Source organism: Phalacrocorax carbo, chromosome 12, assembly GCF_963921805.1.
Source record: "Phalacrocorax carbo chromosome 12, bPhaCar2.1, whole genome shotgun sequence".
Lineage (NCBI taxonomy): Eukaryota > Metazoa > Chordata > Aves > Suliformes > Phalacrocoracidae > Phalacrocorax > Phalacrocorax carbo.
In genome coordinates this window covers 23,776,824-23,801,574 of record NC_087524.1, presented here as the reverse complement: position 1 = coordinate 23,801,574, position 24,751 = coordinate 23,776,824, and the positions used below count along the sequence as shown (strand labels likewise).

Below are 24,751 nucleotides of genomic sequence, written 5' to 3'. Positions count from 1 at the left end.
AGAGGCGTGTGGCGCTACGAGCGCCTGAAGCGCCGCGCAAGCGCGAGCCACCGCGGGCGGCGACAGGCCGGAAGCGGAGGGGATGGCGCGCTGGCAGCCCGGCACCGGCGGCGCTCGCAGCGCGGCCGTGCGTGCCGCCGCAGGCTACCGCAGCGCGGCTGCGCAAGTGACGCGGCCGGCTCGCCCCCGGGCCCGCGCGCGAAGCCGCCGCAGTGCACGGAGGGAAGCGTTTCGAAATACTGCTGCTTTCAGAGGAGGGGTTGCGGAAGGTTAAGTTTTATATAAAAGCAAAGAAAAATAAACCTTCGGTACAAATAAGTGACAATTTCACGTAGTATACAGTTGTGTTATTTATCTACGATAGTCAGCAATACTAAGAAATCAGATACAAAAGGTTTCTTGGTCAAAAGCTTACTATGCATTTGGAACATCTATCCTCTTACCACAAGACTGATCAAATACAAAGAAACTAAGTGTAAAGCTTTCTGGCTTTCAAGAGCTGCCATGATCATAAGAATGAAGAAAAAAAAAAAACAAACCCAAACCCCAAACTTATCCCGTTTGTTCTCCAGAACAGCCATTTGAATAAAACAAAGACTTAAAAAAAACCCCAAACTTTTGCTCCTCCACCAAGCATATTTGCTATAGGGAGTACTGGAATAAAAAAAAAAATGTGGCAGATATTTAAAGCTTTCTTTACGTCATTTGTATGTTTTGAAGAAGTCTGTTTCTGGGAAAAGTGAGGTCAGTTTCCAGATCCATCTAAGGAAACAGGCAGGGAAAAGAAAAAAATCTCACAGATGAGATAATTTTCTATCCATTGTAATGCACAGTGACCAAGGACTATGTTCCTGAAGATGAAAAGCAAACTCCGTCCCCAGAGAGCACCATGAAGCCTGAACATCTCCAGGAAATATTTATAGCCCTGGGTTTTCTCCTGCCGCCCTGGTGTTCTTAGTTGGTATTTCTCTGAGGGAGAGGGAGGCTCTCATGAAGATATTTCATGCTCCCATGCTCTGAGAAGTCAGAAACAACATGATTGTCCCCCCTCAGCAGCCACTTTGTAGTTAAGAGTCCTTCAATTCCCACTGGTCCACGTGCATGGATACGAGAAGTACTAATTCCCACTTCAGCACCTGCAGGAAACAGAAGATGGAGGTAGTTAATATTCAGAAGATGTTCACTTCATACTAAGTAGTTTTGCACCTTTATGTAAAAATAGCTGCCTGCCTTTCAGTGACCTGCCTTTCTCTGCTCCTCTCCAAATGCCAGAAGTTGTTTACCTGCTCTGATTTAAAAGTTAGAGGAGTTAACTAATACATTACAAATTGTAATTATACTTCTAGCTGCTACAGAGTTACTTTCAGAGAGAAAGATACAAGAGAGATAGGTATGTCTTACATGGATCTTAGACTTGTTTCCTGAGGATTTAATCCTTAAAAAAAAAAAAAGCTCAATTAGTCAAGATGGTGATCATATATGCTTTTTATCTTATTGAGGAGATACTGCAAGATCCTATCTAGAATTTTTTAATCACATGGAACACTGAATGTTCCAGCTGACACAGTAGTAGCCTGCTGTGGAGATTAGAGTTCCTACCTCAGGAAAGAATGTTTCCCTGTCTTCTGCAATTCACAGGAGGAGCACCTGTTTAAGCAACTGACACTCAGATAGGTTCCTGCCTTTCATTCCTCAACACTGCAGGGCTTGCACACCGGACAGCAGCTCAGTGCACCAGAAAGAACGAAGCATGGCATTCTTTACAGCATCATTAGAAAGATAAACGTAAGAAAAATTATTCATCAATTTCACATCCTGTGTTGCACTGTTCCACCATTACATGCATGCAACATACTTTCCTCTGATGGAATAGAGCTTCAAAGGATCCAAAACATCTTTGCTCCCTGCTGCTAAATTGATCTACATAGTCTATATAGCAGTATTAGCTAGTTCTGGCAGGAAAAAGATATTAAACCATCTGCTGTTCTGTGTGGGTGAAATGTCTAGGTGTCAACTTTTCCTACTGTACCTTTCCTGAAAACCTTATATTAGTAAGATCAGAAACTTATCCTATCTTCCAGGATTCAGACTGCCACACTTTTCACACAACAGCAAATCCTGCTGTCACATCACTGCAGTACTTTCTCTCTTACCAAGTCCAAATCTATAGCCATCAGAGAATCGGGTACTGGCATTCCAGAAAACACAAGCACTGTCCACATGCTGGAGAAAGAACTCTGCCGTTTTCTCTGGGAAAGGGGCAGAGAGAAAGTTAAAATGCAGTACATACAGAATGATCATGCTCTCCAATAAACACAACATAATACAGTGAACAGATATAACAATACAACTTTCACATGCAACCTTATCAGACAGTATTTAAACAGCCTGGGCTAAGACACGTTCATTTATAACTTCTTCCTAGTATGCTTATCAGGTACACACAGCTGTAAATGTTACAAGAAGCCTGGAAAGATTAGAGGAAAGCAATCCAATCTAGAACCTGCAAGCAAGCATCGCTGTATGGCTGGGGAGAAAGGACAGCTGCCCCAAACATTTTGTCGTCAAACCGAGACAGTTAAACTACAGAGTCAGCTCTCCGTTAATCTCAAACATGATATTGTTCTAGGTAATGAAAAATCCTAAACTAAATTACTATTGCAGGTAATATTTGGGAAATACAAAGCAGAAATACCACATGCAATCAGCTAACTAACCCAAGTTTAACACAGAACATGCAAGACCTGAGCAAGCTCAAGCAGACTGAGGACTCCATTCTCTGTAAGGCTGTGAGCTGCAGGTCAGTTGCCCTCAGTGAAAAGATGAACATTAAAGATCAGCTCCATTCCCAGTACGCTCCCTAGGAAATCCCTAATGCACCAGGTCTCATGGCAGTGGGTTATGGTATCAAATGCGTGCCTTTTAGTGACACTTATTTAAGCTCCGCAGGAGGTACAGAAACAGAAGCCTGCTTGACTCACACACTGAACAGCCACAGGTCAACATGACCTTATTGCAGCTGATCCTCGGGAGTTCAAGGATTGGTCTGAGAGTCAACCTTTGGCTTGGCGCAGCTCTAGCTAGGTTTTGAACTGGCAGAGTGTTCAAACTGCATGCAGGACAGGTGCTGGGGATGGGAGCAGTACAGAGCTGCACAACAAAGAGGCAAGAAATGGCAAATAGAGATAAATGCAGCTTTTATACTAGGGATGCAGAAGTGGGTCGTAAAGGACTGGGAGAGGTCGTGGGAAAACACTTGTGCAAACACTAGTTTGCAAGATACAAAAATGACATGGGAAGACAAAGTGGATAAAGTCTGATCTTCCCCACAATCACTATTCCCTCTAGTAAGGTACTATAGAAGCTCAGCTCCTCAGCCTTCAGAGGCCTAAGGACATCTCCAAGATTCAGGAGGAGATGTTCCTGCAAAACCCTCTGATGTGGTAAGTTTGCACAATACAGGAACACAAAGCAATGCGCCTGGCAAGAGCATGTGCTGACCTGCCATCAGCCAACTGCTCAAGCACATTCCTGGAATAAGGGCCACACAACAACATGCTTTTTCTGAGCTAAACAGGACTGTAGGCACATCCGGCTCGTAGGCCTCTAGCTGGTGATGCCTACTACAGACCCACGGGAGGAACAACTACTGCAATCTAAGTAGTTACACTAACACCAAGAATTGGCAGTCAAACCCGAACAGTAGCTTAAGGAAGCAGACTTATCACTAACCATTCTCTGTGATGATAACATCTGTGTGAGAACTTCCGTACTTGTGGATATGTTCAACAGCCTCTTGGACACTGTCCACCACCTCAATGCAGCACTCCAGGTCCCCATATTCTGTGCGGAGCGATTTCACTTCTGAAGGGCTGAATGTCAAGTAAGATGCAAACTTCGGGCCAGCGTGAATCTTCACCTGCAACGCCAGAAACATTTTGTGCTGCTGACCATACCGATACCTTCCAGGTGAAAGTGTGGCTTCTTGTACTCTCTGTAGGATGGAGTTAATTTTCTTCACAGCCATCCCTATGGTGCTATGTTTTGGACTTGTGACTAAAACAGTGTTGAAAACACACCAATGTTTTGGCTGTTGCTGAACAGAGCTTGCACAGTGTCAAGGCTTTCTCTTTTTCCCCCACTCTGTCCCCCTAGCAAGAAGGCTGGAAGTATGCGGGAGGGGATACAACCACGATAGCTGACCCAAACTGACCAAAGGGATACTCCATGCTATATAATGTCACGTGCAGCAGTACAAACTGAGGGGAGGGGGGTTTTGAAGAAGGTAAGCACTGCTCAGAGACTGGCTGGGCATTGGCCTTCTTGTGGCAGATGGTGAGTAATTAGCTTTGCTTCACTTGTGTAGGTTTTTGGGGGTTGGGTTTTTTGTGTTGTTTTTTTTTTTTCTTCCCCCCCCTTCTTCCCCTTTCCTTCACTTATCAAGCTACCTTTCTTTCAACCCACAAGGCTTCTTGCTTTTGCTCTTCTTATTCCCTCCTCCCACCCCACTGTGGGGAGAGTGAGTGCTGCTGACTGGGGTTAACCCATAACATTTGTGAATCAAATGTTCACTGCATGCAGTGTAAGAAAACTAAGCCTTCACTTTGGGAAACTTAGCAGTTTGGTGAACTAGTGACAAGGTACAATAGCTGACATGCTAGGTTGGCTACCTACCGTGACATGCTCCTAGTTCAGGACTCACTTCAAATTATTTAAAGGAATCACATCACTTGGAGAGAAAGTCATCAGGCAGGAGGACAGTACAACACTAGTACTGGAAAAGCAGCTAAAATATTGCAGCCAGCCATTGTTGTAAGAAAGCAACTGCAGTGCAGAGAATAACTACAGGAATGCTTCCAAGGTTGCACCTTCAAAAGACTTAAGACCTTGAATGGCTTTCACCCTTTTATTTTGTAAACTGACACCAGCCCTCTCTGAGGCATATGTTTCAGACACAAAGGAGTTACTGGGTCCAAAACAAGAAAACTCACGCAGATATTTTTCATGTGTTATAAAGATCTAACGCATTATCTACCCTCTGAGTTTAATCATAGCAGCCGAGACACCTAAACGATGAGAGATAATTTAGTACAGATACAGCCAAGAAATCCCCATGCAAGTGAAACAGAAAATTTTGACAATAGAAACAGAAATGGGAAATAAGGCAAAAGTCTGCGAAATTTGAAATTTGAAGGCTTTTAAGAAGGTAACTGTAAAATGGCATTTTCCTGTGCAACTATAAGTTACTTTAATTGCATGATCCTGCCCAGTACTTTCATGTTTCTTGTTGTCAGGTCAGAGTAGACAGAGCTAAAATCCTCCTCACTGTATTAGGAGCTGGGTGGGTGGTGGTGGTGGAAATGCATTAGTACTCACATTCCTCCCATCCAAAATCCAGATATCTACCTTTCACTCTGCCCTTCCCAAGAAACAACCAAACAAGACATGAAAAAATATCCATTATGTGAGAACTTGCTCCTGACTACCTATCAGCTTCTTTTACTATGACCCCTTCAACATCATCAAAACATATGGCCTATTTTACCTCCATTAACCACTGCCTGTACACTCTATGTGCCAAGTACATACTGCTGTGTGTGAAAATCCTTGATTTATGTGCAATTCACACTACTTCATGGATATTTCTCTCCCGATGCATCTCTACTACCATTATTGATGAAACATCACCATGTCAAGACAACTGATTAGCATAGTGGCCTTTTGCTGTTCCTTTGACATACTAGGGGGGAAAATGGGTGGGGATAAAAGGCATGCCAGAAATGGAATTCACTTGGGTAAGAAGCTAAACGAACAGATTCAAGAAGAGGCAGCTTTGCACCTAGGAGGCTAACAGCAATAAAGTCAGAATGAAGACGGGCAGAGAGAGTTGTGTATATGCTCTAAGGCAGAAGACGATTTTTGCTGTACAAAAGTATTTTCCCAATAACACACACAGCTGCCCTGAAGAAGCTGCTTTCAGATTATTTCTATGGAAAAATTGGGGGTTGTGTGGAGAAGCAGAGAAAGTTCATTTATGTGTACAAAGAGACATATGGATAACTTAAGTGTTATGCCATCATAAAGCTGAACAGGGCTACAACAGACCATATGCTTCTGAAGTGTTAGAAAAAACAACACAAAACAAAACAAAAGTATGAGTGACTAACCTGTTCTACTCTCAACATGTCTATGATCTGATCAAACAACGGGGTTCTCAGCAAGTCTCGATGAATTAAGAGAGTTTCCAGAGCATTACAGGCAGCAGGATATTCACACTTTGAGTCTCTGACTGAGGTTTAAGAGTAGATAATTGGTTACATAATATTTACGACAAAGATTTAGAACAGCATATGAATATCATTTTCCATAACCATATCACATACTCCAGATACGAAGTTCAAGTCACCCTCTCCCAACTTACTTATTCGTGTGACCTTCTCAACACTGGCATCCGTGTCCACATACACATGACAGATCCCTTCACTGTGTCCCATCACTGGGATTCCCTTAGCAGCTTTCTGGATATTCCTGACTAGCTGTGATGAACCACGTGGAATGATTAGATCTATCAGCTTATCCAAACGGCAGAGATCTTCTACTTCCTCTCTTGTGTTCACCTGTGGTAGTTGCAATAAAGAGAGTCTACAGTTTGAACTCTCAAGGTCTGCCCGTAGTTTTTATAGATACCAAAGCAAGTAAATTTTTTATTTAATTCTAGGCACTTACTAGTTGCACCGCATCTTTGACTCCGTGAATGGAGAGTGCTTCTTGTGTCAGATGATGAAGGATTTGATTGCTATGTGCTGCCTCTTTTCCTCCTTTAAGTAGTAAGCCATTTCCACTGGCAATGGCCAAAGCAGACACCTGTCAGAAAGGAATTAAAAAAAAAGAAAGACAGAGAAAAGTAATCTGTCTCTTCTCTTGGAACATTGGAGTAACACCCACAAAAAAAGAATAAGAACAGGATTTTTAATCCTGTTGATTTACTCGATGTTAATCTACAGTTTTCATTTTATGGCACCAAGAAAACATTATTAGTAACAGCACATTTAACTCCAGAAATGAAACGTGCTAGTGTTTCAGGAACAAACTTGAGTTTTCATGGTACTACTGCCAGGACTACTACATACTACTACTGCAGTGGACAAGTCCAAGGAAACCCCGGACATAAGCTCTCGTAAGAATTGGGTAGCCGTGTGGGCCATCACCACAAGGAGAATGATTGTAGCTGCAAAAACTCTTTTCCATAATCCTTCTGCTAGAAAGTGGCTAATGAGCTCTTCCTATGAGCAGGAAGAACGTTTTCATTGTGCTGTCTAGAACAGAAGTCATAAATAGACAGCACTTGCTCCAAGTGTAGGAAAATAACCTTTCACACAATAGGCCTAGCATCACCTGTATGACTTAGCTTTCATGTTGTCCTGGTTTTGCTAGGATAAAGTTACTTTTCTTCCTAGTCGCTGATATAGTGCTGTGTTTTGGATTTAGCAAGAGAATGATATTGATAACATACCGATGTTTTAGTAGTTGTTAAGCAGTGCTTACACTAGTCGGGGACTTTTCCAGCCTCGCATCCTCTGCCGGGCGCGCAGGGAGCTGGGAGGAGACGCAGCCACGACAGCTGATCCAAACCGGCCCAAGGGATGTTCCATACTACGTGATGTCATGCCCAGTATATAAACCGGGGGCAGGTGGCCGGGGGCAGGGGCCACTGATCAGGGACTGGCTGGGCGTTGGTCAGCAGTTGGTGAGTGGTTGCATCACTTATTTTTCCTGGGTTTTGATCCTCCCTCCCTCTCCCGCCCCATTGTTTTCCTTTTCATGACAATTTCTATTAGTACTATTATTATTTCAATTATTAAACTGTTCTTATGTCAACCCATGAGTTTTCTTACTTTTGCTCTTCAGATTCTCTCCCTCATCCCACTGGGGTGGGGGGAATGAGTGAGCAGCTGTGTGGTGCTTGGTTGCAGACTGGGGCTAAACCAAGACACATTTTTATAACCAGACGGAACCAAGTGATATTGTTGCCTTTCCATTTAAGGTGCCAGATTTCACCCATTTGAGTCTAGCAACACAACTAGACCATATTTCAAAAAATGTTCCAAAGAAGCCACTGCTTTTTGGAAGTTATGTAAAAAATACTTCTGCTGTTGAAAACACATACCTAATTGTTCAGTCTCCAGACACTAGGTCTTATTGGTGTTTTCCCCATTAAACTGAAAACCTCTTTAACAGAGCAGTGGTGGTAGGTTTCTCTATTGTTTCTTTCAGTTTTTCATTCCTTCTACCTAGGAGTATGTCATGATAAAGCGCTCTTCCAGGCTTATTTTACTTTTGTATCCATTTTTGTCTTCCTCATCCCAATCCCATTCACAATGGCCTCACAATTTGTCCACCAATTTGGGGAAGAAAAAAAAAAAGCATACACTCCTTTAGAAAATAAAATCATGCCCTCTCCAGAACGTTTTAGAACAAACAAATTGATCATTTGAAGTTATTTTACTGTATTATGGTCTTCTGGGAAAAGCATATGTATCATTACCATCATCTGTACGTATCATAACCAAACCTGCATTCACTAGTATATCAGTTTTATGCTGTTGAGATCTGGTTGCCGGAATTAGCTAGGCTCACACGTAACAAGCACTTAGCTTAGTGGCACACTTTGGATGCTGATTCATACAGAAAAATGTTAAGCCTGTCAGACAGATCTCCTCAGATCACCTCCTTTCCTCTTCCAATGTCAAATGATAACAACAATCACAATGTTTGATATTCTACTTCATCCTGCTGTCAGCAATTTGAAAACACTATTGAAAAATAAGAAATACTTCAGAAAAATACAGTGAAGTATAATAGTCTAGGAAGCCTGCTTTACATAGATATTGCGTGTCTTTCTAACTTCTAAAACTAAACACTAAAAGGCAGTCTGATTGTATTTTGAAAATATCTTGTAAGCATCTGCCTCTCCAAAGGTCAATATCACAAGGGAAAGCTAAACAAATAAGCTTATTTAAATAAAGAATTCCACTCTGCAGACATAAGATTAAAAGATAGGTTATGAACTGACTTGAAAAAATGAAAAAAAAAAATTTTAAAATCTAGCATTAAGTAAAAAAAAAAAACCCAAAACTGTGATTAAAAGGAGAACAGAAGATAAGGTGTTTCAAAACAGTTCAGTCCCTCCAAGGAATAGTAAAGCATGACTATACTTCAAAGCAACTTTTGGATTTGGTGGAATCTATAGGAAGCAGTCTGTGAAAGATGATCTCTAAGTTTGGCCTTGTAAGTATCAGGCAAACATGCTCTTTGTATACGCACATTAGAAGCTTATTAGATCTTAACTGGTACTCTGCAATTGTTTCATCTTCACTGCAACTCAAGACTGAACTCTGAGCACTGACCTAGCTCTGGGTAAGCTATCTCCAGGGAGCAAACTGAGCGTGCTCTCTTCCAGGGCAAAGCCAAACCTCCCCTGTAATTGCTTACCCAAACAAGCATGAGATGCAATAGTAACCTAAGAGGAGGGAACTGCTCTTCTGCACTCAGAGATCGCCCTACTGTCAGTTACAGCACAGGACAAATCATGCAGTTCAAATACAGAAGTATCAGAGATGATCCTCTGAAGTTGCATCAGAGAACCTGATGCGAGTATGAGGGCAGGAGGCTGGCAGGAAGAAAAGCAACTACCAAGACAAGCTATTCCAAGTCTGTAAAACACAGCTGGGGGAAGAGCCAGCAAGAGTCAAGCTGGCGTAAGTTTTAAGGTAAGATAAAGGGGAGGAGAAAGAGGGAGACATCAGCTACACAAGGCAAGAGACTGGGGTGAAAGTCCAGGAAGACAGACTAGAATTCAACAAGAAAACATACCGGTTATCTATGAAGAACAGAGCTGGTAGTAGAGAGCTAATAATGATAGATGAGGGGGACTAGTCCCTTTTCACTTCATGGGAACTTTGCCTAGAACATAATCCCTTTCAGTATGAAATGGGGACCACTCACAAAATTCAGGCACAAAGTACCAAGCTGGTCACTGCTTGAGTCTTCACATCCTTTTGAAGTGCCTGTACCTATCACTTTCTTCTCAAACACCTGCTCATATGATAGAGAACTCCTCAATCAATCTTCTTCTTAGACACCTAATGTTAGTTGTAGAAAATAGTGTTGATAATGATTTTTTTTTGTTTTCTTTTTAAAATCTACTACAGTTGCTCAGTAAAGTAGTTGGAAGTTAGAAAATAAGATCAAGATTGCCTCTGCAACATTAGTTCAGCCCCCAAATTTTCATGCATCATAACAGCATTTACTCACAGCAATACTCCCACACAGTGCTGCAGATGAAGGTATTTGCCTTTAACATGCCTGCCTTATTCCTGGCACAAGAAAAATGACATTCACTTACAGTAAACTATTCAAGATTTTCACTAGCCTTTCCAGCAACTTCTGTCCTGAAGAACCTAGAACACCATTCTTTCTCACACCCATCTCACTACAACTGAGTAAAAGCTATCATTCCACCTCACTGCACACAAGCAGTATCAGTACAGGACAGATTACTCAGTCTAAACTTCTGCGCATTCTGTGCTCAGCCTTCTTTTAAATTCTTTTTTATCATGTGTGCCTAACAGTTACTGGTAATTACTAGCATCTGTAGCAAACAGTTCCTTTTCAATCCCAGCCTGCAGTTCAGCTGTATGCAGCGTGGACAGATAAAGGAGCCTCCCAGGCTGTAAGTTAGGCACTGAACATACATTTGTAAGGCACATGCAGGAACTGCACCATCTGAATGTAAGATAACTCCTTCTACACATCAAGTTTTAAAAAACAAACCAAACAGGCCTGAATAACTCCGAGCACTGCAGAAGCAAGTCCTGAAAATACCTCCGCAGGAAAAAGAGGGATGCCAACAAAATCAGTTTTAGAAGAATCCAAGCAGGAGTCCTTTGAGACAAGACTTCTTGCAGCCTCCCAATTTCTCATCAACAGAAATACCCTTTCTTTTGTCACAAAGGATTCCCTACAGTGTAATCTGCCCTCCTTACATACCTGTGGAAGACAGTCAGGACGGGACTCAAAGATCACAAGAAGGACACCAATAGGCACTGTCACCTGCTCCAAATCCAGGTCTTTTGCTATTCGCGTTCGCCGAATTACACGGCCAACGCTGTCCTGTGAGGATGCTGCAATCTGACGGAGACCAATAGCCAAGCTGTTCAGTTTTGATGTAGACAGACTTAGACGTTTCAACAAAGGAAGGGCCAATCTTCCTAGAGAAAAGAAAAAATTGTGCTGGAGATAGATTGGTCTGCCTAGGCATAAAGCAAAAGCAACTTTAACAAGTGGTGAACCTAAGGAAAATTCAGAGATTTCCCATGCCCTAGCAAGAAACCTACCCGAGATGAAAAACACGCAGCGTTAAGTCTGGTAGCCACAGTAAAACAAGTGTGACAATGGATTTCACCTACCACCACTTTTCCACTTAATGAGGTTTAAGTGATTTCTACATGAAGCAACATCAACATACACAAAGATAAGGTTTGCCCTATTTCAAAACTGCTATATGTCTGACTTTCTTACAAATTTCTACCATTGCAGTATTTCTGGAAGGTTCGGGCAGCAATTTCATCTTTCTATTTTACAGATAGAAATGCCAAAGCACAGACCCAAGCACAGCATTTCCGTTCAGACTGGCCAAGAACTTCTTGAATTTTCCAGTCTGAACACATTCAGACAGCAAGTTAACCCAGCAATGTCCCCTCAGGTACTCTGGTCAGTAAAAACCAGTACTCTGGCATCTTCCACAAAGTATTATACTTCATGATGTGTAATTTTCATAAATTTGCTATCCCTATATGTACACATCCCAATCCCAACTTCCCAATGAATGCATCAATCTAACGGAAGAATGGGTTTAATCTAAGCCACCTAAAGAGAAGCTTCCACAATCAGAAGGGGACACCGGTCTTTTTGGAGAGCATCAATTTAAGTATAGAGATGACAGCCTTCCCCTCAGGAGCCAAACATTCCCTTAACCAGCCAATAAAATATTCACTTTATGCATGAAAATAACAGAGATTGTTTGTTATATTCCATTTCTGAAGTGAACTTCCTTTGGCAAAATGAAGCACTATTTTTTTTTTTCTTTAAACAATACGCTGGTGTTTTGCAAGGCCTCAGTGTCCTCTCTGATGAAGGCACCTGTTTTATGTAATTAAGGAAGGTGCAGCTGTTTACACAGACAAGCTCTCAAGGTCCTGCGTTCACTAATGTGTGACATCCATACTACAAAAACCTGGGTGACAGAAGATTCTAGTTCTACTCATTTCCTCTGAGGCTCAGAGAGGTTCAAGACAATAGGATTACCACAGAAGGACCTAAAATATTACCTTTGTTTTCAGCCTCTTCTAAGTCCTTTTTGTTTGCCAAGAGTATTTCTTCTCTCTGGTCAGTTAGTAAGTCAGCAAGACGATAAATAATCTCCGCTCTCTGAAAGATAAAACAGTTTCTGAACTGACTTCTTACACAAAGTCCATGCTATTTGACATCTGGTCCCCTTCAGTCCATTTATGATGACCACATACTCTCACTGTCTTGACTCCCCAAATACTTGGGCCCAGCTGATTTTTCCAGCCTGCATCACATTGAAAAATGAGGATGAACACTGCTTCAACTTTTACTTTGCTTTGTATTATCTTGCTTTCCATACCCAGTCTTCTTCACCAAACCCACAATGTTTTTCCTTTAAGACCACCTTGTCTTCTTCAAAACAGATGCCACATTTTACCTATCCAGCTGCAGAGCAGTAATTGATTGCCTACATGAATGGAGCAAGTTATTCCGAGTCAATTCTTCAGCAGCTCTGATCACAATTCATTTCTGTGTGATATTTGGCACTATTAAAATTTTTATAAACCCCACATGAAAGCATATATTACTTCATAGCTCCAAGGTTCGTTCTTGTTTTACACGAAGAAGGTATCTTTCTGCTTTTCTCATCTCTTTAAGCACGCACCAATCCAAATGATGGATCTGGCACACAAAGAATAAGTTCTTGCCCCATGGGGCCCATTTGTGTCATAAATCCGTGTTGTAAAGCTTGCCACACATTCACAAGCTTAAAAAGTGAGGTCATATTGTTCTGTCACCTGCTCAGGCTGTAGAGCTGCCAGGGCCCTGCCACCAGCTCGAGCCATTTCACCCTGCTGCTCTACTGTAGGACCTGCAAAAAGAACAAAAATACGCCATGCAGACAAAGTAACAGCACACATGGAAGTGAACGCCAGACCTTCCATCTTCTGATTCTTTGCTCAAAGCAGGAAAGTGGGTACAGAGTCTTAAACAGATATAGTCAAGAAACCTGTTGTATGCTAAAACAGGAAAATCTGTATTTGACACAAAAATACTGCTATGTTCCCCAAATGTAAAGTGTCACAGAGATTCGGTAAGGTCACCATGTCAGAGGCAAGTGTGTACCATGTATCAAAAAGACTGGACAAAGGGCAAAAGAACACCAGGATAGCTATGTCTCAGGGCATGGCAGGCTACTGAAAGAAAGGAGGCAAACTTTGAAAAGTTTAAGTATCCAACTGAGGAAAACGGAAGAGATTGTGAAATAGTATGGGAATGTACAAACAGTAATGGAAGCCAAAACCCAGTCAGAGTAACAGCTCGCAGAAATATTGCTTTCCCTTTGTCGTTCCCTGTGTGTATTTCAGAAGAGTTCCTATAGATGAAAGGTGGGGGGGGTTATTTTTTTCCTTCTGGCAGGACCTCAAAGAATCTGTCTCAAACTGAGCGGATACGGAACAGGTTACTTCTGTTCCTATTTCAAAACAAGTCACCAGGTTCGGGCAGCATTCCCCCAGTCTGCAAGTAGCTCATGGATAAACTAAGTCATGATTTTAACTGTCCTGAAATTGCCTGTAAAACAGATGACCTGAAGGTGATAAATATGACCCAACTTATATTTAAGAAGGCTCCCACGGAAATTGCCAGAGCAGGAATTCCAGTGTTATGGAAAATATCAAGAGGTATAGCGGGAAGTGTAAGACAAGAACTTCCGGACATGTGATTAATTAGATTTATTTAAGAAGTGTTAAAACAACTTTAAGTCATACATTACAGAGTATGGTATGTTCTGGTGTTCTTTGAGAAGAATGACATATATGTAAGCAGATATAGTTGATTTTAAAAAGTTACTAGAGTTTCTGAAGTGTGTTCTTTGGAAGACAGAAGACAAAGAGAAGGCTGGAGGAAACACTTGCCACAATAGCAGAAAGTGCCAGGAAAATTCCACAGGGACTTTTGCTCTTCACCATATTTGTAAGTGACTCAGAATGGGGTCACAAGATGAAAAACTTTACTGCTGATACAAAGTTATTATAGTGGCAATAACCAAAAAGTGTCACTATCACACTGTTTACTAACAAGCAGCTTTCCAGAGGAGGTGTTCACCAAGGTGAACACAAGCCAGCAGCATGTCCTTGCCGCAAAGGTGGCTGACAGTGACCTGGGCTGCCTTAGGAGGAGAGTTGCCAGCAGGTTGAGGGACGTGATCCTTCCTCTCTACTCAGCACTGCTGAGGCCATACCTGGAGTTCTGTGCCCAGTTCTGAGCTCCCCAGTACAAGAGAGACATGGACACTGTGGAGAGAGTCCAATGAAGGGCCACAAAGATGATGATGGGACTGGAGCATCTCTCATTTGAGGAAAGGCTGAGAGAGCTGGGACTGCTTAGCCTAGCCTAGAGAAGGCAGCTCAGGGGGATCTCATCAGTACGTATAAATACATGAAGGGAGGATGTAAAGAAGATGGAGACAGGCTCTTTTCAGTGGTGCCCAGTGGCAGGACAAGAGGCAGTGGACACAAACTGAAACACAGGAGGTGCCTCCCATGAGAAAGCACTTTTGCACTATGAGAATGATTGAGCACTGGCACAGGTTGCACAGGGATGTTGTGGAGTCTCCATTCCTGGAGATATTCAAAAGCTGCCTGGACACAGTCCTAGGCAACCTGTCTGAGCACGGAGTAGGACCAGACTACCTTGTCATCTGTCATATTGTCCCTTCCAATCTCAGCTATTCGGCAATTCTGTGATTTCCTCTGTAGCCACACCACTAGGCCACGAAACAGCAAGTGTAAACCAAACCAGACAAACATGAAGCAATGTAGAGGGGAAAAGGAAAATCAGACCTTAGTATTGTAACAAATAATACTATGAAACATCATTTTATTGAACATCAACAGCAAAAAGAAAATTGTTTTGAATTATTAGAAAAGGCCTAAAGAACATAACAGAAATCATCATCAATCTTATCAAAACTCAGTTAGTTTGCCATCTCATAAATTAAAGTTTCATTTGCATCTTGAATGCTATGTGAAATTTTTATTTTTGCCCACCTTAAATAGGCCACAATAGAATGAAAACAGTTTCCAACAAGACACACAGTGGTGATCAAGTTTTTGGAACAGCTTCAGTACAAAATGTCTAATACCAAACCTCTTTCACATGGAAAAGAGATGATGAGGGGAAAGACAATGTCTCACATCTTCAAATTTAAACAGGGGTTGATCGCCCATACAGGCAGTAGGGGCGTCAAATGAAGGTATCAGGAAGAAAATTCAAAACCACCTCCACTCCACCCGCCCAACCCATATTAAAGCAAGCAGTTCTTCACATAGTTCTAGCTCCAGTTTCCACACAGTATCTAGTTAAGGCTCTTGATTATCGTGACAGAGCCCCGTGGATGCTAAATCTTTACATGGGTTCACAGGATGATTTGACAAATTCATACAAGAAATCCATTGAGGATAATTATACACAAATAAAGCTGCTTGGCTTAAAGCACAAGTCAAAAGCATCACTCCAAACTTGTCCTATTCTGCTAAGGTCCCAGATCTTTCATCCAATGTTCTCCAGCAATTGTTACACTGTCCCAGTAATGCAATGGCAGGAAAACATTCCTACCTACCATACCAGAAGTCTGAGTCGTAAAAGGAATTTATCATAAGAAATAAAACTAAACACTATCTTAGTTCAGCAGACATTCTATGTCTACATTTTCAAACTGCAATCTTCAGTACTAGGTGATAACCCTTGAGACTAAAAATGGTAAAAATCCTACTTATTGCATTCTTCAAATGCAAGTCTGATGCAGCTGTTTATCAGCTGGAGGGAACCAGAGCAGAGGATTCAACATTTTCTATTCCTACTTTAGAAAACACCTTTCGAAATCCGTTTTTCAAGCAGAGTGTGGTTTCCCAGTTATTGTACAGGTCTAGCCAAATTTTAACTCTAATCTCTGTAACTCTCAATGTACACATTACCTCTGTACTCACCTGCAGGTTTTACCTCTGAGAAAAAAGTTCCAACTTTTTTCCCTTCCACAATATCTGTGATGACATGACCCGAGATCTTTGGGTGGGTTCCGTTTGCAATCACTACAGAGGTGCCTCCTTGGAGGGCCCACAGAGCTGCTTTCACCTACAGTGAAGGATAGAGCCAGTTCTGGAAATTCACTGTTATTTGAAACACAACTCTCAACAAGACTTCTTGCTCCACTCCGATCTCCAAATTGATCACTTATGCTTTCAAAGAGCACTTAATGCAATTCAGGAATTTCCATAATGTAGCATTGAATGAGATCATGTATTTGCGCTTTACCTTCCTTTCCTTAACTAGCTGCCACTTTATGAGCGTACTTCAAATTTTCCTAACAGCCTGCTTTTTTCAAGGCTTCTGCAAGGGCACTTTGGTCATATGTTCTTTTTCACCATTAGCTTATGTTGCAAGTTCTTCTTAACGTTTGAGGAAACAAGTTTTCTTTTTTGAGAAGAGCCTTTTGCCAATTTCCCTGACATTGGTTAGCCATCAATAATTAATCCATTTTAAGTGACCATGTGCTATGACTTGTACTGTGAAGCACTGCTCTTGCTCAGGTCCCAGCCATTACCATATCAAATTAAAATATTGTTTAATACCTTTAGCCTCGTAGTTCTGCTTAAGATGTAGAGGTGTTCTCATTGTTTATAACCCTGTGGCGACGCTATGAAGTTTGCTGAAGAGTTACTCAGGTTCCACACAAAGTTTTTACCTACTTTGTTCACATTTCCTGTTCATGCTCTCATCGGATTTTTTATTTGTTTGCTTCTACTTTTTGCTTGGGAGTATACCTATTGCCTTCAGAGTTGTTTCTTTCAGTAGGCTCTCTTTGAAGATGCTACACTTCAGTTTTGAATTATATGCTTTATATTTGGCATTCTTCCCCCTTTTTGTTATTTTGAAGGAGGATTCTCTAAGTATAGCATTTAGGAGTCATCTTCAAAGGTCAGGACCACATCATACTACACAACGTATAGATGCAACACACGTAAGATCTAAGGCAAGAAGCAAGTCTGAAACAAGAACAATCTGATGTCCACAGACATATGAGAACTGAAATCAATGATACTAGCAGATTATCTGTGTGCTGAAAGCTGTCATGGAGAGCAGGTGGGAAGGCAGGCATCATGATCAACAAGAGCTCTAAGAAATTTAGGGGCAGTATCTTTGTAGGCATTGCCCTAACATGAGGGGCAACATGAGTTCCCTTTCTGAACTTCAGTGTTGGCATACTGAAGTTTGCTTAGTCCTCTACAGAATGTTAAGCTTACAGCAGGATTACCTTATTAATAAGGGTCCTTTGAAATTCCTGTGTACTGATTAGCCCTAAGATTAGCCTCTTTCCACATGGTTGAGCCATTGTTTAAGGTGTCACAATAGGATTTCTCTAAAATTTCCCCCCTCCAACATTTCACTGGTTCGTGCCAAAATACAAGAAACAACAAACCCAAATCCCAGATGTTACCTTCTGAAGAGGTGCTGCCCATAGTGTCCTTCCTTTCTTTTCCCAATCAAGGTATAGCAGCATTATCCCACCACTGTATTTAATTACGTGTCATTTATATTACTGCAAAAGCTTCTCTGCTTCCTCACTTCTACACTTTCCTAATATGGTTCTACAATTAGGTATTATAGTCCATATTCAGTGGGAGACACCACCTGTCAGATATGTCTATCACATCAAATTCTTGACTACCACAAGACCATCAACTGCTCCACTTTTGCTCAAGTTTCATGCCCATAACCAAGATTTGTACTTTGAGCTAGCATTTATTCTATTATTGATTGTACAGTTTTCCAAAAATATCATGCAATTCTCAACTGTAACAAATTTTTTGTTACAACAGCAGCACTGAGATTTGCCTCTATGGGACTCAGACTTAAAGATATCAAATACCTCTAACAGATTATTATTTTTACGATACAAGTACCCTCTGACCTTGGCAGCTTTCCCCTCAATACCTGGAATCATTTAAATTATTCCAGAAGCCAGATCAAGGGAAAGTTGAGTCTAAATAAGTTCTGTACACCCCATAGTTACAAACAGAACACTCAAATGCCTCCTCCTTTTGCCACCTTCCCGTCCATGCTCTGATCCTTAAGTTTGCCTTACCTGATTCTTCAGTAAAGGAAATAAAACATAAGGCAACTGGTGAAGAATTTCACTTTGGCCTTTTCCTGCTTAATCAAATGCTACTTGACTTTTCACAGACAACCTTCCAAAAGCATCCTTAGGAAATGAAGAGCAATTAATACTACTGAAGTGCCTATCCCAGCACCCTGAGAGACATATGCTGAAGTCTCACACCACAACACAGCCATGTTTATGCACTCACAGTAATGAGTACTGAGAGCATCCAACGGTACGCAGCACTAGAAACCACTGGCCCTCCTACCTCTACTAATCTTGTACTCAAGAACTAAAGTACCTTGACCCCCACCAATATATCCTTCAGAAGCAAACAGCGCACATACAAACTCAGAAAGGAGACAGAGATATCGTACCAGACACAAGTGGCAAGGATTCCCAAAGTCTTTGGATTACCACATAAGAAAGAAGTGCGGACTGACTCTTAGTTAAATTTAATCCACCAACTTAATACGGTTCCAAACGTCACATTTTACAAACTACTGGAACGTAATTAATTAGCTGCTCTTTTCAATTCACATGGACCTAAGAGAGAAGCTAAAGGAACCCATACACTGTTCCAGGGTACTCACAGAATAGCTGAGGCTGGAAAGGATCTCTGGAGATCATACAGCCCAACCACCTGCTCAAAGCAGGGTCAACTAGAAGAGCAAGTTACAAAAAACACCATCCAGCCAGGTTTTGAACATCTCCAAACACTAAGATTCCACAAGCTCTCTCACCAACCTGCTCCAGGGCTTCAGCAACCTCATCGTAAAATTCTTACGTTTCAAATTAATTTCTTGTATTTCAGTCTGTGTCTGTTGCCTCTTGTCTGTTCCCTGGATTCCACTTAGAAAAGTCTGGCTCTGTCTTCTCTACACCCCGCCTTCAGGTCCGTATACACAAACCTTCTCTTCTCTGGGGTAAACAGTCCTAGCTCTCAGCCTCTCCTAGTGTGATAGATGCTCTGATTCTTTAATCACATTCACGGCTCTCTGTTGGATCCACTGTAGTATGCCACGTCCTTGTACTGTGGTGTCCAGAATCAGACACAACTCTAGAGATGTGGTCTCACTAGTGCTGAGTAGAGGGAAATAATAATTTCCCTTGACTGTTCTTTCTAATGGAACCTAGGATGCTGTTGGCCTTTGTTGCCCAAAGGGCATATGGCTGGCTCACGTTCCACTTGGTGTCTACCAGGACCCCTATGTCATTTTCAATGAACCTGTTTTCCAGCCAGTCAACTCCCCAGCCCATACCAGTGAGCAGAGTTGCTCCTCCCTAGGGGTAGGACTCAGCATTTCCTGTTACTGAATTCCATAAGGTTCCTGTCTGACCATTGCTGCAGCCTGTCAAGATCAATGTGAACAGCAGCACAATCACATCGCCTACCTCCATTTCTCATATCGGCCTTTCCTTCCCAATAACAAACAAATGTTCCATATTTCTACCTTGGCTTCCATGCCTCCCATTCCCACCCGGGATTTGGTTCCAAATGTTACAGACTGCTGGTCTCCCGGGTAGAATATGTCAATGAGCTTTGCATCATCAGATCCTGGAGGGCTGTCAAAGAGTCCTGAAATAAAAAATAAAAATCTATTAGTGTTATATACCCTCATCTCCAAAGCTCACTCACGAAAAAAGAAAAAAAAAATTCCATAGGCTGAAAAGCTGTATTCCACTTTACAGGATTGATCTCACTGAACCCTCCTTTTTGTGGAACTGAAAGCGTGAAACACTTAACAGGCAGATTCAAGAAGTATAGCTTTACCGAAAGCATAACAAGTAAGAATCCACAAACCCACATGCTGAATACCAGCATGCAGTTTGGGAGCTAGTGACATTTGGTTGAGGTTACTGAGACAGTTTACAGCTTTTATATGTTCGAAATCAGTGCTTACATATACAAGCCCACAACTGAACAGGCAAAGGATAGTCCTCCTCACCAAAATGTCAGGTGATATTCTTGAATGCTGGGTTGTACAGTGATAAACCGGGCAATTCAGAAATATGTAAAAAGGGTAACTATTGAATTCTGCTAAGAAGGAACACAACATTACAGAGAGACACTAATTTATTTTTTTTAAATCTAGTAATTTTATGTAACTATGTTGGAGTTGAATGACACTTTGGTTAACCTAACACGTTAAACCTAAACGCTATCACCAGACTTTGCAGAAATTCTATGTAAACAAATACTGGCATTACAAATCAGACAGCACAAGTGCAGACTATCTGTGTCCTTCCTTGATAGCTTGGGAAGGAAAGGACACACATCTTTCCATAAACATTGAATTAATATGCTTGGAGAATGGGGGTGTTGTTAAGTTTTTTACAAGATGTTTTAACTATTGCTTTTATGAGTTGCTCTCAGACAGTCATTTCAACTAGAATCAACAGTGAAATCCAGCTGAATCTGCTAAAAGAAACTGTTTATGGAAAGGTACCTCCTTCTTTCCCAGGGCCTAAAGTATGTGCCAAAGTCCAGGATCCACTGAAAGAAACGGATCTGGAGAAGATGAAAAGACTATGTGACTTGAGTGATGTGGACTGCACTGATCTGAAAGTGCACCCACTACAGTCCCTTCTCTAGGTAAGTAACTTCAACATGCGTAGGTGACAGACTTATGCCCCAGCAGCACCGCTCAGAAGACTAGAGCAGTGTAAGCCAAACGTCTGGGAGACAGAAAAAGCTAGCAAGTTCCAGGTACCTGGAAGCCAATGACCAGGACTTGTAACATACCTGTAATTCACTGAAAGACGGAACCTGCTGCCAAAAGAAACAAACTATTGTGGAATAGTATTTGGCTTATACTCCTGATTCTAAACACATAACCTTTATCCTGCATATTACTCATTACTGTGTCATACAATTCTGAGAAGCTAGCAGAAGTGCCATAGCACATATAGTATTCTGTGTTCTGGAACAAGTCTCAGGTTCACCTGCATTCTCACCCACCCAGATTCAACAGTGTGGCAGACAGTCTTTGGCTTATGCAACAGCATCAGCACTGGGTATATGCCTTAAGGAGTTATGTGGTACATTGTAATTGCCCCTGTAAAAGATATGAACTGAAGAGATCAGTAAAACCCAAATATAGGTTGGTTTAACTACATGATGTACTTCAATAAAACAAGAAAGTAATGAAATAACTCACAAACCTTCTACATCTGAGAGAACAATCAGAAGATCAGTTTTCATTTCCACAGCCAATCGTGCTGCCAGACTGTCGTTATCCTTCACACTAATCACCTGCAATGCACATGCTTATCAGCAGCACTGAATAACAGCAGGAACTAGGAAATATTTGGCTGCAACATACAAAAGCAAGCTATTTCAGCACTACCAAGTCCTTCTGAGCTACTTTGTTCACATCCCCTGCAAACTTAGGAGCTGATCTTTGTGTGAAATTACATCTGCTTTTGGAACACAGTAAAGCTGTATCAAAATGACAAGCAGTGTGATCAGTACCTGCATTCTCCACCATGGTGCCCAGAGACAGGACAAGAGGTACTACCTGACCCTGCTTTTAGCAGGGGTGCTGGACTAGATGACCTGCAGAAGTCCCTTCCAACTTCATCTATTCAGTGAAAACCAAACTGGGCATGTTTGGTTTTGGCAGAGCAGACATCATCTGCTCTGTGTTTGTTTCCCTGCTGCAGAGGTCCCCAGTTATGGCCTTAGTGAAGTACACATTAGTGCTGTATCATCTACAAGCAGGATCCGCCCCCTTGTAATACTTTACCCACATTTACCCCCTGCAGATCACTGTTTGGCTCTGGGGGTGGAACCACGGCATCATTAGTGTTAATTATAGGGACAATATTCATTCTTAAAAGCTCATGCAACGTTCCATTTAAGTTCCGACGCTTCTGTTCATCATGGAAATCCAGGTTGGTGACTAAAATCTGAAGGAAGGAAAAAACATTAATATATACTTAGCCTACCACTTTTCCTGAGATGAACATCATAAACGTATGAACGTATCGTAACAGATCAGTCATGCCCTTTGGGTCACTAAAGAAACATAAGCCACATTAAAGGATAAAGAATACAAGTGAGAGTTAGTCTTTCCACAACATTTTCAGGTTTATAAGCCTTAACTTCCACTGGAGCTTATAACGGCCTTTCTCAAGCTGACAGATCACAGGCTCTAGGGATCAACTTGAAAAAAAGCCAAAACAAAACAAAACCCCCCAAAATATAAGCAGAACACAGATGCTGATGATAACTACTAAAACCCTAGACAATTCCATAGATTACTCAAGCCCTTCCTGTTTTTCCTCCTAGTGTAATGTTTCTACTGTCAGAAGAGTTGTTTTGTCTCAAGACTTCTTTTCAGCTCTAGAAGAACCTTGGTCTTAAAGCCTCCTGCATGCAGACACCATGCCTTTGTTTTTGGTGTTTTAAGACAAAAAAACCTCAATATTTGCTCTGAAGAGACTTTTAAAAATTTTTACTCTGCCATTGGACATTTGAGAAGTAAGCAAACACACAGATGTTACAATAGCACTTGGAATCAATGTGTACACTGACTTTTTTGGCATAGGCAATTAATTCTTTTAAATCAAAGGAACGATAGTTGTCTGCAGGCTTGAGCAAGATTACAATTCAGCGCAACCTACTGTGACCATTAGCTATATGTAAACATTTGAGTGATATCAGCTATACTGTATTACAAGAAGTTGTTTCTCTTAAGTGAGACATCATACTAGCCTCCTAAATAAGCAAATACTAGCCTCCTTAAGATAAGCAAAGCCAGTTTAAGAGTAGTTCAATTAATACCGTTGCAACAGTCAGTATAGGTTGAAGACCCAGATTAGAGATACTATCACCTACAAGTTAGAAAGGTTTGAGGAGCGGATGGATTGCAAGTTCTGAAGTGTGGATATGCACTTCTGTCAGCTTTACAGAATGTGTGGCAGCTCAGCCACATGTGATTTTTAAACCCTCACTTTGGATCACCAACCTTAGCTTCTGTGAAGAGACCTTAACAGATCCCACCCCCATACACAACAGCAGGACACAGACACAAGCAAACTCCAAAAAGAAAAAGCATATTTGCTTCACCTTGACGATAGATAACTCCATTTCAGAAATAACTTAGGAAGGCACCCCGGGATAAATTACCATTTACGCTACAATAATAAGCCCCAAAAGTAGGATAGCAATGGAAATGCAAGACTGCAGTGAAGATAGCAGCATATAAAACACAGAAAAAATCCAAGAACAATTCCATCACTAACTGAAGTAGCAAATCAGCCTAGGAAAGAAGGAATATCTTACCTGAGCTGCACAGATGCTGTACTGCGTAAACATGGCCTCATACAGAGCCATTAGTCCACTCTGGCCAGCTGCTGCACAGGCTCGGGCCTCCAAGACTGGAATAGCCTACAAAGATAAAGAACAGCTGTCAGGCAGTGACTTGAGCAGGTACTACCCAACATGTAAAGAAAAGCGGGAGTGCCCCCAACCACTCACCATATCTTTTAGCTGACTCTGGCCTGAATGAAGTGCTTGCCTCACACTCTGAGAAAGCAGGATCTCATGACGCAACCGCTGCTTTCCAAAAGCTACAGCACCACTGGTGACAATCATCATCTCACGGCCCTGATTTTGGAGCATTGACACCTGTACGTACAGAGCATAAGAAATCGGACCTGGAGTATTATCACTTCTAGCATGACAGTGCTGGCTACTATAGATAACCTTATGCTCACCACCTCTTGCTGACACAAGTGTTTTGTTTTAGGCACTGATATGCAAACCAAAGCAACCACCCTCTAAGATACTCCTGCACACCTTTCTACCCAGTTCGGAGCTGTGCAAAGGACTGCATGCAATCTATAGCTTCTGCTAAAGTTTCTTTTCAGAATACCAGTTTTTGTGACAGAGTCATGCTTGAATTTTCACAATACATATTACATGGTAACAGTTCTATAGCCCTCGTCCCTCCACCTCCATTGCTACAGATAAGGAAAGATATGAAAAAGCTGTAAAGTAGCAGCTGTACCTTTCAGCAACCTTCTTATTCACCATCCATTCCCAAAGCTGCCATTATACAGTAACTTTGTATTCTAGAAGTGAAGACGCTAACTCTGATAGTATGGCTTTTAATTACCTCTTCCTTACACACATCTGGCCAGATTCTTTTCAAAGCTCTAAAGCTAAATGCCTTACATGAATTTAACTTATTATGTTAACATTATTTCCTGGAGAAGACATGTCCAACCCCC

At 41.6% G+C, this 24,751-nt stretch overlaps 1 protein-coding gene across 6 annotated transcripts in view; it reads right to left on the bottom strand.

Annotated features, from left to right (window-relative positions):
* Positions 1-332: 332 nt before the first annotated feature.
* ALDH18A1 (aldehyde dehydrogenase 18 family member A1) overlaps positions 333-24,751 on the bottom strand; it is a 43,343-nt gene continuing 18,924 nt past the window's right edge. For 5 of the 6 annotated variants that reach the window (XM_064464465.1, XM_064464461.1, XM_064464466.1 and 2 more), the window contains 15 exons: positions 23,997-24,146; positions 23,802-23,906; positions 22,265-22,423; positions 21,677-21,767; positions 19,966-20,090; positions 16,341-16,485; positions 13,149-13,222; positions 12,390-12,489; positions 11,050-11,270; positions 6,727-6,864; positions 6,422-6,617; positions 6,168-6,289; positions 3,733-3,919; positions 2,154-2,249; positions 333-1,136 (listed from right to left, as the gene is read on the bottom strand). In XM_064464465.1, the coding sequence (XP_064320535.1) occupies positions 955-1,136; positions 2,154-2,249; positions 3,733-3,919; positions 6,168-6,289; positions 6,422-6,617; positions 6,727-6,864; positions 11,050-11,270; positions 12,390-12,489; positions 13,149-13,222; positions 16,341-16,485; positions 19,966-20,090; positions 21,677-21,767; positions 22,265-22,423; positions 23,802-23,906; positions 23,997-24,146 (2,091 nt within the window). In that variant the 3' untranslated portion in view covers positions 333-954. The remainder of the gene's footprint in view (positions 1,137-2,153; positions 2,250-3,732; positions 3,920-6,167; positions 6,290-6,421; positions 6,618-6,726; positions 6,865-11,049; positions 11,271-12,389; positions 12,490-13,148; positions 13,223-16,340; positions 16,486-19,965; positions 20,091-21,676; positions 21,768-22,264; positions 22,424-23,801; positions 23,907-23,996; positions 24,147-24,751) is intronic. The other variant, XM_064464462.1, reaches the window with a different exon arrangement.